The sequence below is a fragment of the Phalacrocorax aristotelis genome, chromosome 3 (genome assembly GCF_949628215.1).
Source record: "Phalacrocorax aristotelis chromosome 3, bGulAri2.1, whole genome shotgun sequence".
Taxonomy (NCBI): Eukaryota; Metazoa; Chordata; class Aves; order Suliformes; family Phalacrocoracidae; genus Phalacrocorax; species Phalacrocorax aristotelis.
The window spans coordinates 8211179-8226087 of record NC_134278.1 but is presented as its reverse complement, the minus strand read 5'-3'; the positions used below and the strand labels follow the sequence as shown (position 1 = coordinate 8226087).

Sequence of the window (14909 nt, the reverse complement as noted above, 5' to 3'; positions counted from 1 at the left end):
AACTGATATCAAGACTAGCTTATTTGAAATACTCAGAGAATTTTTTTTTTAAATTCAACATATTCTTCATTCACCAATAGGCAGATTTTGTTCATTAAGACCCAGTAGATCTGCTTCACGGCAAACAGACGAGTTCTTAGGCAGAAGTTTAACAACGACATAGAGCTGACCTGGTGCACACCTGCTCATCTGCCTGCCCTGGCTAACCTTTGTCAAGGCACTTTCAAAGGAAGATCCTGTTCACACAGCCACAATTATGATGTGCATGGAAGTATTTTTACTCGACAACATTGGAATCTGAGAAGACAGCCTAATGACATATCAGCAAACAATGAGAAAAACTTTGTCATCGCATCAAATGCTTCCAATTACAACTTGATCTCAGCACTGCTTTTGTTGAAATTAGTGGTATTTATAATCATCTTGCACTTACCACATTCAGCTACATAACTCTAAATGGAAACACACCTGGTGTGATAAGCTAATATCTGTCATTCCTGAAAATTCAGGAAGTTTTAATATGCAGCCAGAATCTTAATTTTATAGCTCATCTGGATTTAGTCTATGCTACTTCTTCAAAACTGAGATTCTCATCTCTGTTTAAACAGCAACAACAAAAACTTTCGAAGGATCACTTTAATGATTCAGATATGCCTAATCAAAAGAATGTTATGTTCAATCTAAATGCAGAAGTTTTTGACATCACAGCCACACCACCCAGAGGCATTTAAAAAAGGAAAAAGTGGGAAAAAAAGAAAATCAATGTGTTACCAAAAACGTAAGCACAGATATAATTTAGCTAAAAAGAAAACCCTGAGGATGGTGCATACTGTATTTTGCCCAGGTACCATAACAAGCTACCCAGAGAAATATTTTAACTTTCCAGTCCAAGCTGTGCCTTCACTGCTGGGTTTGTGAATTCTTCTGTAAGATTTGATCAACATAGTTGTGTTCTTAAGTGCAAACTGGTCCTACACACTAGCTATAAAGAGTCTACCTCAACCAGACTTCTGGCTGCGTGTTTTTGTACTGAGAAAACTACAAATGATGCCCAAGGGAAAAATAGTAAGTGAAGGGACGAGGCTGATTATGTCAAAGGAGCAACTTTTACATTAAGGTATGTTCCCAAAACCCACTGATGTCATGGGCTGATATAAAAGTTGGCTGAATCACAGTGCCCCAGGATGAAAAACTGACGGATTAAAAACGATGGTAATTTTCTGTGGGGAGAGGGGCCAAAAATCCAGGGCATGCATGTGGGAGGTGGGGCGCATGCGCATGCATGTGGGGGTTTGGGAGACACCAGAAACCTTTACTGTGTTTACGTGCAAAAAAAGACAGAAAATTTTCACCGCCAGATAGGTGTAATATCCTAGCGTGCAGTTCTCAGCCTGCTGCTGATAATTCTCAGCTTAATGTGTGTTTTGACATGTATCTTGTTCCTCAGAATTGGATGAGAGCTGGACTGCTGGGAGCCAGGGCACGTGTATTTATCATAGGATAGATCACTTGCTAATGCTAGAATCTCTTCCCTACCCTTTCTACAGTTACTTTTGCTTAACTGAAAAATAGTTTAAATATAAGTGAAAGATGCCTACAGCAGACACTTTTTCATATTTAATAAAACTCGAGCAAGTTCTGTAATGGAGCGTAGTATGCCTGCACTGACTCCCAGCCCATGTCAGTTACCAGACATCAGCACCTTTAGTGGAAGGGGAACACCTACCAAATCCAGTATTGTAGCTCACCCTAAAGCTCTTACTATGACACACTGGCTGGTTGGTAATGTGCTGGCTGCTTGTAGGTTAAATAGAAAGTATTTAAAGTACTTAGTACTATAGTAAAGTATTTAAAGAAAGGGTATTTAAGTTACCAAGAAATTCAGCTGATGCCTGGAACTCTGAATTCTAAACACGAAGTGGAAGAATAGCAATGCACCTTTGAAATAAAGTAACAGAATTAATAAAAACCAGAAGTTGCTTACACTGCTGACTTGGATCAGAGTCTGTGGTCATCTTCACGTAGTTTGAGGGGAAGAGACCCGTCACACCACCGATTTCTCCTTGCCACCAGTCAGCATCATCTTTGTTCAGTACATTAATAAGCTGCCCTTTGGAGAAACTGAGCTCATCTTCATTGTTCGCCATATAATCATACATCGCTATCACCTGACACACTATGAAGAAAAATCAAATATAGCAGAACACTGTTACACAAGCATTAAGGCTGTTTCTGAGTGTTTTACATAACCACAGGGAAAAAAGCCATAATTTTACACACACTGTTACATAAGAAAAACACCACGTGATCTTATCTCGGTGTGGAGCTGTCCTCCCGTTTCTTTTCCTTTCTTTAACTGGGCCAGGCAATAATCTTTATTTCTACTATCTATGCACTTATATAGCGAATTGATTCAGTTAGTATAGCATCTCTTGACCTTCTAAACATTTTAAAATATAATCAATTATGCTTCTACCTCTTTTACTGGCTCAGAAAATAAAGTGAGTTTGATTATCTTATAGCTGATACTTGTGAGAAAAACGTGGCAAAGGAAGAGGAAATGTGCATTAGCTGATTGTGAGCTGCCAGGTTACTGAAAGGGAAGTTTTGTCCAGTAACTCCCAGGAAGCTGTTGTATAAGCAAATCACAGCTACTGACAACAGCACAATTTAAGCATGCAAAACCAAAAAAACCCTCCTTTTCTGTGAAATAATCTCATTTGTACCCAGCTATTCAAACAGAAAAACCTAGTGGAAATTTGCTGCTTGGTCTCCCTCCTTACAAGGAGCAGCACATGTAATTCCACAGTGTTTGTCAATAGTTGCTAGTTTTCTGTAAGACTCTTACTAGCACCTGGGAACGTGGAGCTTCCACATGAGGACAGGGCGGCTCTCCAGTGCATTCAGTAAAATGAAGCAGCTCTTGCCATAGCAGACAGACTGCTGGTCCTCACAGGTTTCTGGATATAAACGTCTTTTTATGACCGAGACTTTCTGTTGTAAGGTGTGTAGAGGATCATATGTACTAGGGAGGGACGCTAGGAAGAACTGTTTTATTGAGGAAGCTGTGAGATTTTACCTTTCTTGGACAGAGGTAAGAGCTGAACGGACGTGTCCATCAAAAGACCCAGATTCTGACTAGGACTTTACCTTCCACCGTGGCACCACCATCAGATATGGCAATTGAACATAACATCACGCTAGTTATATAAATCAGACCAGTATCTGAACAATTGAAGCAGTTACATAAAATACTCTAAATGAAATTTAAAGTAACTTTTTTCCACCTGAGGGAGCAGCAGATGTGGTTCTTTCACTGCTTGGACCCAGTAATTTCACATGGCTGGCAGGGAACCATCCTTTCTGTCTCTTTTTCCCTCTGGCCTGTAAATGTTTAAAATCGTTATTACACAATTAAGGAACCAAATACTCTATAGACTGGAAAAAAATGCAACAAAAATCATCACACAGTTTTGCCAACAGAAGACAGAGTGTCAGGCTTCCGAACACCAACTAAATACTAAACGGATCTCAAAAGGAAAAAAACCTGGCTAAAGGATAAAATAACCCAATCCAAAGAAAGCTGCACTCTGATATGTTCTGGAAAATGTGTTCATCCAGAATTTCCAAGTGCAGCTGACGATTTCAGTGCACAATCTAATTGCAGGGCTGAAAACTCACTCTGCAAACCTTCCATTTACAAATGATACAAGGAGTCTCCAATGGGATGCCCAGAAGAGCGGTAACAATTACCATAAGCTACTTTGAAAATCCTGACCTCAGTATTTGATATCACTTCCTACCTAGTAGAGGATGGGGGAGTTTGAAAAGAATTTCCTCATTTTTCAGTCTTTGCTTTTTTAAGTCCCACAAGTAAAGACGACCTCGGCACATGCTGAAGAAACAAATACACTTCAGAGTGCACCACAAAAATCAGGATGTAAAATTGAGCATGGATTTTTGGAAAGCAGCAACTGTAGAGTGAGCTTTATTACAACAAAGAATGAAAATCACACTAGCAAAAACTGGCAATTACATGGCTTAGTTTCCCCTCCCCCACTTCCCCCCCCCCCCCCCCCCCCCCCAATTCTTTGAAGCTTCTTCCTGAACGAGCACTGGGCCTGCTTTTCTTAAAACACAAACTATGAATTGTTTTCTGAGTAGTTTTTTTTTTTTTTTGCACATAGTACGAATAAATTTTCCACTGCTGTTAATTCACAGAAACTCAGTGCTGCAATTTCTCACCTTGCTCACTGTGATCTCTCCTCCTGTACCTGTGACGCAGGTGGGTTTTAGAAACATGCTGAACGGTTACATTAGCCCTGCTCTAACTCCTGGAGAAGGCAGATAGGTGTTAACAAGAGTATTCACTCAAAACAGAGCGTGTGCGGCTGTAGAATACCTTGGGAAAGGCCAATGAAGTGATATTAAGAGGACAGAACTTTCTACGGTGCTGTTCAATCCCAATACTGGAAATAGCATTCAGTATTGGAAGTGGCATGTTTAAATTCAGGCTAATGCTGCTAAAGAAAAGGCTAACAGAGACATCATAAGATCATGATTTAACTTTTTGCATTGGTTGCAAAGATGAAGGCCATTATGGATTATGGACAAGATCCATGGGGCTCCAAAAGTCAAAATAACAACTATGATCTAAGAATAATGTCATGTAACAGTATTCTCAGCCCTTGGGACTGGAAATTCATCACTAGGTGGGGCAAGGAGAAAAGTGGGAACAGCAACCTTCACAACAAACTAGCTTCCAACACCAAATTCCAAGAATTCCTGTTCTTTCATCAGAATAATTTTACAATTTGATGTTTTACCAATTAAATCCTAACCAATTTATTAAGTGTCAGCATCCCTTCCATGCACATGCTCGTTGACCAAAAAAAACCCCAAGCCAAAAAAACCAACCCAAAGTTTAATTAAAAAGTTAGTTTTCTCTACACAAGATGAAAATAACTTCCTAGCCAGCTTTTAGAATGCTATACTTAGTCGTTTGCTCAGATGAAACCTAAGATTACCCAATTGCCATTCACGAAGTCACAATTATTTCTTCTTCAATAATTACCTGCAACTCTCCTTGCCACCATCCACTAGCATTTTTCTTCAGAATAAGTATTAGCTGTCCGGGAGCAAGACTAAGCTGTTCAGTTCCTGATGCAGTGTAGGCAGTAGTAACCTGAGCAATTTCTGAAAACATAATATATTAATTGCATTTATTACTTTCATTACAATAAGAGCTGGATCCACAGAAATATCCTGGTACATGGACATGAGCCAGCAATATGCGCTCACATCCCAGAAGGCCAACTGTGCCCTGGGCTGCATCCCCAGCAGCGTGGGCAGCCGGGCGAGGGAGGGGGTTCTGCCCCTCTGCTCCGCTCTGGGGAGACCCCCCTGCAGTGCTGCGTCCAGCTCTGGGCTCCTCAGCACAGGAAGGACAGGGACCTGTTGGAGCGGGGCCAGAGGAGGGACACAAAAATGGTCAGAGGGCTGGAGCACCTCTCCTACGAGGACAGGCTGAGCGAGTTGGGGTTGTTCAGCCTGGAGAAGAGAAGGCTGCAGAGAGACCTTATTACCGCCTTCCAGTACCTAAAGGGGGGCTATAGGAAGGATGGGGGCGACCTCTTTAGCAAGGCCTGTTGTGACAGGACAAGGGGTGATTGATGGTTTTAAACTAAAGGAGGGCAGATTCAGACTGGATATGAGGAAAAAATTCTTTACTGTGAGGGTGGTGAAACCCTGGCCCAGGTTGCCCAGAGAGGTGGTCGATGCCCCATCCCTGGAAACATTCAAGGCCAGGCTGGCTGGGGCTCTGAGCAACCTGATCTAGGTGAAGATGTCCCTGCTCAGTGCAGGGGGGTTGGACTGGATGGCCTCTAAAGGTCCCTTCCAACCCAAACTATTCTACAATTCTACGATACATATCTTGCAGCTAAGCACGTTAGCCATCATTAAAACACTGCTATGAACCTAAATGCTCAAAGTCACTTAAGAAATGGTCCCAAATGTTAAAAAGTTATCACACACTTACCAGGTTTCTTATTTATTGTTCCAGTTTTGCCAGCATTACTAGAAGCCTACAAAGACACAAGAATCATCCTTTAATGTGCAATAAAACCAGCAGAGTTTACACCAACTTTAAGCATGTGGACAGAAAAGCACACCGAGATTTTACTTTTGAGCCCGTATTTAACAAAATAGCATGCAGTACGGAGGGAGACAGTGTGACACTGTGGCTAGAGCACTGGCTTAGCACTCAAGCTACCTGGGCTTTTTTTTTGTTGTCAAGCACGTTATCTTCTGCTTAAAGTCACTGAGAGCTAGATATCCATACCAGTAACACAATAAAATTGAGAGAAAGCATCGTGCATTAATTCTCAGAATAGGAACTCACTTCTTGATCCTTTGGTCTGACATAATTGGAGGGGAAGATTCCAGTTCTGCCATCAATGCTCCCGGTCCACCATTCCCCTTCCTTCTGGGTCACTCGGATTTCCTCACCCTCCGTGAAAGTCAAGTCACCAGGCTCGGAGCTTGAATACGAGTAGAGCGCAACGTACTCTGTGCAAACAGCACGCACACAAGAGGAGACAACAGTTTCAGATAGGAGGATGGAAGTACATCAGATGCAAGCCAAGCCATCTTTGATATCAGCGTTCATCACTGTGTTCACAATATGATCGTGTTTTCACCAGTATGGGAATCAACCTACCTACTTGCTTGATTGTAATCACGTCTCGCCTCACGCTTACTACTCTGAATTACAGGCACGCAGCTTTGCACAGAGAGATGGATTTGGCACAGTGAGAGTTACTACCCTGTGATCGTCCCATCCTGCGACCAGCAGATGCCTGTAGACCACAGCTTGGAAACTCATCTCTTGCATTAAGTGTTCCACCCTGCCTCTGTGTTTCACAGCAAGCGTCTATATTCTACACCTCAACCTGATTAAAACTATTCTTGTCTGACTAACACGGCAAAAATGAAAAAACACAAGTGGAATTACAATATAATTGGGGAAGCATGGAGATACACTAGATTAAAAGGCCTTGAAAGTGCTTCCCACAAATTCTTCTCCAGTAATATTTGTTTTCTCTACTCCCTGCTGATTAAAATAGAGCGATCCACACTCAGGAGACTAAAAATCCCCTCTCATCTCTCTACAGTACAGCGTAAGAGATTAGAGAACAGCAGGAAGAGAACTCAGCTTATGGACAGATTTAAGACATATTTAAGTTTTCAGAAATAAATTAATGCTCGAGCAAAAGTATTAAAACCAGAACCAAAACCCAGGCCTATGCTCAACTTGAATTAGTTATAAGCTTTACTTCAGTTCCTATTTTAGAATTCTCAAAACAGTAGCTCAACATTTGCACTGTATCTTTTGGACAAACATTAAAAGGCCTGCTCAGAAACTTCACATATTTAAGCTTACTCACATGCCATTAAGCAGAAACAGACTGTACCATTAAGCAGCATATTTCACGCTGTCTTACCCTCTCCTGCTGCGTAAGAGTGCGTATTTGGCTTTTTGTTTACAGATGCATAAATAGCTTCTGGTCTGCAGAAAGAAAAACAAGTTTGAGTAACTAAAAAGGCTGATTAAGAACAAATCTCTTTATTACGACGAGACTAAGCTCATTTCAGTTATTTCAAAGTTGGTATGGCCCCAAAATTAATTGCGAAGCCTTCCCTGACGGTCAAACAGTGACAGGTATTACTGATATTGAAGATATGAATGGCATCCAAGAGCACAGCACTTAATAAATCTTCTTGTCTTTCATCACATTACTTTTTAATTTATTTTTTTCACAAATCATGCTATCCAAAAGAAGCAGAAATTAAAGACTTTTGTCTACATTCTCTCATTCTAGAGAATTTCTAAGAACTTTTATTAGGACTCATGAAAAGAACAATTCACATACAATGGCACAGCCCATCCCAGCAGAAACCAGACTTTAAATTACCTGAACAGTTACCCTGCAGGATTACTATAGGCGTAATGCTCTTTTCAAGTAAAGAAAAATACACTATTTCTGCAAGACATGCCTTACGAGCTTCCAATTCTTTGTAGGTCAATTAGAAATTGGCACCTTCAGAGGCAGAAAGCAACTACACTGCGAGAGTGCTGACTCGGTAACGAACCAAAACAAAGTCTGGCACTTGATGAACAATCTAACACCGCTGATTTTTCACATCACAGCCTTGGAAGCCTGTCTGTGTACAGAGTAGTGAGCCCAGCACTACTTGGCTTGCCAGAATGAAAGAATAAAAGTCTAAAATGGCATGGTGTGAATTGTAAACAGTATTTATATTCTCCACTTTAAAGCACTGCAAGAATTTTGCAGTCCAAAACCACCTTTTCTTGTAAGCTGTTGAATAAAACAAAACCAAAAAAAGTCATACTTACTCCTCTTTCTTGATTTCACTCCCAGGTAACAGCTTGACGTAGGATTTTGGAAACCAACCCCTTCCTCCATGTACCTCTCCAAACCACCAGTTTTCCTGCTGCTCCAGGACAGTAATGATATCATTTTTTGAAAAATTCAAGTGGTTATCTTTTTTTGCAGTCCAAGAACAAAGTGCTTGTGCTTTTAAGTTCTCGACAGGTTGCCCCTGTTAAGACAGAAGTGGAGGTGTTGACTGACCGCACTACCCCAAATTGGTGCAGGCGTTAAAAAAACCCAACCAGCCCGTGATGTACCTTTTAATTAGAGCCTAAGCAATATCATTCCCAAGTGTTGGCTGAATAATTTGTTGTCTGGTCATCAACATGGCTGTATACAACCTGCTGGCTCAGGAGCAGTCTCTCAACTCTGTTTCTTATTTGCTAGAAATATCTTGCGTTTAATTATGGGGGAAAACTGTTACAAAATTATGAAACATACTGCACGAGTCTTCTTGCACACTGGTCCACGGAAATGCGTGGGACTGTGTCAATGCACGCTGCTGGAGACTAGTTTCTTTATCCTCTAGTCTAGTGCATCCAGTATTAGGAAAGCTGTTTTGTTTGGTTTGGGGATTTCTGTCTGTCTGAGGTTTTGTTTTGTTTTTAAATCCATTTCATTAATATCAATCTAAAATACAGCAAGTTCTCCATACCTGTCCATGAATGGGTGAAACTGATCCAGGGGACACAGTGCGAGTAAAAGCTGATTTCTGCTGCCACGCTGTATTAACGTTCAGGCTAGAAAAAGGTATGTTTTGGTAATCAGATAATTCTGCAGATTTACTTGGTGAAAGTGGTCTGCAAATTGAATATAGGCATATTTAACACATCACAATTTTTATTTCAAAAGTCCCTCAAGCAGGATCACTTTTTTAAAAAAAAAAACAAACAACATTTAAAAACCAGATATTCTACACAATGTGAAGCCGACTAGCAAATACTTAAAATTTCAAGATAAGACTTTCGGGTAGGTTATTCAATGGGTTTTCTACATTTATATTTTAAAAATCAAACAAAAAATTAAATTTTAAAACAAAATCTATATTTTAAAAACAAACACTGAAAGAAACTATGCAGCACATTGTGAGTTAGCTAAATTTAGAAAAAGCCATTTTAACACAAACATAACAAAAACTCACTCTGAAGCAGCTGAGGTAGTAGACAAAGATACTGTAGGAGGAAGTAAGGCTTTCTTAGGAGATAAAGATTTTTCTCCTTCTGGTATTTTTTCTACATAATTGCATGGAAACCAACCAAACTGTCCTTGAAAACTCCCATAAAGCCAACCAGGCTCTCCCACAGTTTTTTCATCAACCTATGGAGAGGAGGACAAATGCAAAGAAAATGCTATTAGCAGCATGAAACCAACAGGGTATCTGGTGCACCAGCACCGGCTGGCACGTGGAATTGAACAGCGTGAGCAGCACTCACACAGGGATCAGCATTTGCATTCTCTTACCTTTCAAAATTGAGCTGATTTTGCCCTGTTCAAGAAACAGGGTGATGATACAATTGCGCTGTTTTTAGACACAGGTAAAGACAGGCCTCAGAGACGTTATATTCCTTTAAACGGGCCCCAGACATGCACACTGGGGACCACGTGCTATACCTGGAGCCATTCTGGCTTGCCAAAAATCACGGTGCGTTGTGTTGCATCCTGCCGGATGCGTGGCCAAGGGGCAGCGGCTGGTGAGCCTAGCAGCGCATGGAAACAGCTGCTGCAGCTCTGCTTACAGACGTCATTAACCGTGCCATCTGACATCCAAAAATTCTGTTGTTTACTGAACAATTAAATATAGAATAGAATCACAGAATCATTTAGGTTGGAAAAGACTTAAGATCATCAAGTCCAACTGCCAACCTGACACCGCCAAGTCCACCACTAACCCATGGTCTCTAAGCACCACGTCTACACATCTTCTCAACACCTCCAGGGATGGGGATGTAACCACTTCCCTGGGCGGCCTGTTCCAATGCTTGACAACCCTTTTGGTGAAGAAATTTTCCTAACATCCGATCTAACACACACACAATCCCCCAATCCCCCCCGACACAACTTGAGGCTGTTTCCTGTTGTCCTACGGCTTGTTACTTGGGAGGAGAGATTGGCGCCCAGCCAAGAGTATCCTTAAACATTCATAGCAATACTGAAATCTCTATTATGCTGCAAATTAGTCAAAATTAGGTAAAAATTAGCAGCTCAAAGAGTATCAGCTAGTTAGCTTGGTTGAGGTTTGGGGTATAAGAGGAGAAGGAGGAGGAGGTGGTGGCTGTTAGCCTACTTCTAAAATAAGTTATCAGCAGTTAACTGATGCAGTTAATTATATCTAAGAAGGAAGCCAAAACAAAACCTACTTCTCTTGTTCCCTCTTCCATGCTTCATTGGTATGAAAATGCAAATGATTTAACACTGTCAAACTGAGGGCTAATACTTAAGCGTTTTAATATTTTGTACCACACTGCATTGTAAATTCTCCCTTATCACCTACTTCCATCGCTTACAATCTGAATGAGGAGGTGAGGAGGAACCATATGGACCGACACATTAGAACTGCATTACCACAGCTGCAAATCAGTTTTCACAAGTCCACCTGAATGCACATGCTTCCAAAAATGTCTATATATAATGATATGACATAATTACAAGAAATAACAGAGATTTCAACTGAGAAGCCAGAAGACATTTCCAACCTTATGGTCCTGCTGTATTATTACAGATAGTTTATTCAGCCAAAACCAGAAAAGTGCTGCAAAGAACAGACACAGCATAAACTACTACAGGTATCTGCCTGAGGGAGCATTTACAAAGCACCAGCCAGCAAGAGGCAGGAGTCTATGCTAACAATACATTAGAAAACTATATTGATTCAGAAGAACCTTTCACAGCTACTTGTTAAATAACTAGTTTGTTTAGTTTGAATTGAAATGGCATTAATAATTGCCATTTTATGTAGCCATTCATATACCTATTTTCTACACTCACATTTCAAGTAGACACTTAAAGGTCAACCTGTGTATATACGACAAACTGCAGCAAATGCTTTATTCCTGATTAACTGATTTCAGAAAGTTTAGGTTTAGAGTTCACCATTGTTATTCTAAACATATTCCCAACACATCTAGGATGTGCAAGATCCAAAGAAAGATTTTAGCTGAACTAATTCTAATTTCATCAATTAAAAACAACACAAACAACCCCTAACCCAAACAAACAAACAAAAAAATCCCAAAACAAACACCCACCCCCCCCAAATAAAATTTAAGTTTTGAGAAAGTCTTAAAATTTATCAAAGTAATGCGTTTGACACTGAAACCTTGGTGTATCTCAAGGCTGGGGAAGTGGGGTTGGGCTTTTGCAAGTTAAATGTCAATGGCTCATCTTACCTGAATTATGTCACCAGTATTAAAGCTCATCTCATCGTGATTTCTTGCTTCAAATGGATATAAAGCTCTGTAATTTACCAAGGCAACTGAATTCCTAGACTCTGAGGCACTAACTGCATTGCCTGAAAGGGTAAGAAAGCTAGTTACCATTTTGATACAGCTGGAAGACACGCACTCAGTTGGAGCCCTACCATTCTAAGCAACAGGTAAGAACAGAAGAAGGGAACTTGCCCCAAAGACACTATGCAAGTATCAAAGGCGATCACCAGCTACAACAGGCTGATAGGATGCATACAATGCAAGAGTTTAACATGCTAATCATGGTCAACATAAAACAGACAGTAAAATGCATTGTCTTCTGAAGCAAAAAAAAAAAAGACATTTATATTCTCATCTTTCCTTGTCAAACCACTTTGGCTAAGCCAATATAATACAGTCTTGTTTCACACAATTATAATTTTCCAAGTTGAAAAGATACCACTGCTACAGCAATAAGTGTTTGGCAGCAGTCGTGAAGATTTTACTCAGAAACCTAAAATACCACGATTTCTATTTTCTTTGCATCTACGTTCTCCAAGTCTGTGACTGATGTTGCTAGCAGTGAATGTTTTACAAGGTGTAGCTGCAGTGGGCAAGTATCTTTCAGCACTGCTCTAATTTGCTTCTTGCTGAACTCGGTGATAAAAGTGACTAAATATAAACTGACAAGAACTAGTGAAGGACAGAACTAATCAAAACTGCTTTTAGTGAAAATATTGTACACCCAGTATTTTCCTAAGTCCCACAACTGTGGTTAGGCTGATTTCAGTTGTTTTTTAATAAGAGGCATTGAGTAATGCGGAAATAAACTAGATTTCAATGTTAATAAATCACCTCACTGAGCATCACCTGCCCATTCACTCATCACTGAACAAAACTCCTCCGTATTAGCATTCTGCTTTAATGACAGAAAGTGCAGGCCTAAGGAAAAAGCTAAAATACTACTGTTTTCAGCATCTGTGATTTGTTGGCCATGATCACTGGAATATACGTCATCAGTGTCGTAGGTGCTGAAAACTGATAGAAGTAACGTAAGTTAATAGGATGATTTATAACTGAAGACATGAAACATTGCTGTTTATTTTTCTTTTAGACAACAAGCCTGCCACAGTGGCACACCAACAATGACACATTTAAAGAATGCACTAACGCTCAGGAAAATCAGAGCCATTAAAGTAAAAATCTAACAGACTAAGAGTACCTTCATTTTTCCAGGGTGGCTTAAGACTTTTACCCTCTGTTGGTTTCAACAGATCTGCAAACTTCTCATTTATATTTAATTTAGAAGTGCGTTTCTCCACCTCTTGAGTGTTGGTCACTTCTTTTAACTTCTTTATTTCTTCATTCTGCTTATGCCGCACCTCAGCTTCTTTTGCAATTTGTTCTTGCTTTCTTTTATCTTCTTCTAGTTGCCTCTGCCTTTGTTGTTCTGTTTCCCTCAAGACTGTGGCTTGCCTATTTTTCTCCTCCTCTGCATGAAGCTGTTTATTTTCCCTTTCTCTCATCAGAGCAGCTGCTTCTTCAGCTTTCAGCTTTTCTTGAACTTTTTCTTGCATTCGTTCTTCCTCCAATCGCTTCTTTTTCTCTTCCTCTTCCCTTCGGATATTTTCCTGCCATCGGTTCTCCTTCTCCCGTTTTGCTTTTCTGAAAGAAAAGAATAAGAGATGAATGGGAGAACATTCAGGTAAAAATGAATGAGATCGTGTTCACAGAGTAAATCGACTGCACTTTTAAGTAAAATTCAGTCTATGATACCGACTACTTTTCTCTCTGGGCAATGAGTTCTTCCACAGGAGACCATGCTTTATCTTAACACCAGTGTCAGTGTATTTCACATATAAATAACAAGTGCATTAAAACTCGGTGTAGAAGCACAGTCACATGGTTACTGGTGCAGCGCCTCCACGCGCATTTCTGCTCACCTACATCCTGATGAGCAAGAAGTGACCCGTTAATTGAATAAAGGTGATTTTAAGCTGCTCACCAAGGTAGTATCCAAATCTCACGATTGGAAACTAACATTTCCAAACAGATTAATAACAAGATTTCACTCTGTTACATACATAAAAATAGTCTTTCCATACTGATCTTTGCTGCTTTAATTTTTTGCCTTCAGCAGCTGTAATCTATTCAAAACGCTTATCCCCACCGCTGCGACACTCTTGCTCTTCAGTGGACAGAATCTGGATATCTGACTGTATTCTCTGAAATTATTCAGATTTTATCCTGTGCCCCATCTCTCCAAAGAAGTTATTACCCAATATAACACCCTTAAAAATCATTGTACTTTAGCTGTCAAGGCCTTTCTTCTGAACAGAGCAGATCTAACCCTTGGGCCTCGTTCTGGAGAGGTTGTTGAGGAGGGACCATGCCTAGGGGAGACTGCTTCATCAAATCACTGTGGGAGGTCCACTCATCTGATGGTTATTTTATTGTGTTTTCAAGCACATGACAGGATCTAGCAAGAGCTGTGCAGTAATTTTGTTCCTCTTTCAGATTGCTATGTTTAACAGAAAAATTAACAGGACGTCATTATACATGTGGCATACGGTTCTCTTAAAGGGACTATCACAAATCTTATGCAACTCCATCACACTGCTATAGAAAAATGAGTTAAGACCATGAATCACACGTACTACAAGGTCACCAGCTCTCCTTCATTAATAACAAAGCAAATATGAATCATTGAGAAAGAAACTCTGTCTCAAATTAAAAAGATAAAACACAGCAATTCTCTGAATAAGAAGTCAAAACTAGTATACCAAAGTGACTCCAGAGCTGAGGACTGCCCACCGAGAGCGCCCAGCACTCTCTGGCACTATTTCAATCCAGGGCTGCTAAGCACAAAATAGGCAGCTGATAGCAGAATGTGTGGAGAGAGGAAAAACAGCCAGAATCAAACCCTAGAAACTATGGTTTCTTAATCAGTGAAGCAAAAGAAAACAAAACTAGTTGTGACCAAGGCCATGAGAAACCAAGAGCTGAGAACAGTGAAAGTTTGAGTGCTTGGTACAAGGCTGGGCTGAGC

General features: G+C 40.4%; 1 protein-coding gene across 7 annotated transcripts in view; it reads right to left on the bottom strand.

Moving 5' to 3' along the window:
• The window catches only part of ITSN2 (intersectin 2), an 89478-nt gene that overhangs the window by 20922 nt on the left and 53647 nt on the right, over window positions 1-14909 (bottom strand). For 6 of the 7 annotated variants that reach the window (XM_075086685.1, XM_075086679.1, XM_075086682.1 and 3 more), the window contains 11 exons: window positions 13083-13525; window positions 11843-11964; window positions 9598-9773; window positions 9112-9256; window positions 8420-8625; window positions 7506-7570; window positions 6404-6570; window positions 6041-6086; window positions 5075-5196; window positions 3288-3384; window positions 1985-2176 (listed from right to left, as the gene is read on the bottom strand). In XM_075086685.1, the coding sequence (XP_074942786.1) occupies window positions 1985-2176; window positions 3288-3384; window positions 5075-5196; window positions 6041-6086; window positions 6404-6570; window positions 7506-7570; window positions 8420-8625; window positions 9112-9256; window positions 9598-9773; window positions 11843-11964; window positions 13083-13525 (1781 nt within the window). The remainder of the gene's footprint in view (window positions 1-1984; window positions 2177-3287; window positions 3385-5074; window positions 5197-6040; window positions 6087-6403; window positions 6571-7505; window positions 7571-8419; window positions 8626-9111; window positions 9257-9597; window positions 9774-11842; window positions 11965-13082; window positions 13526-14909) is intronic. The other variant, XM_075086683.1, reaches the window with a different exon arrangement.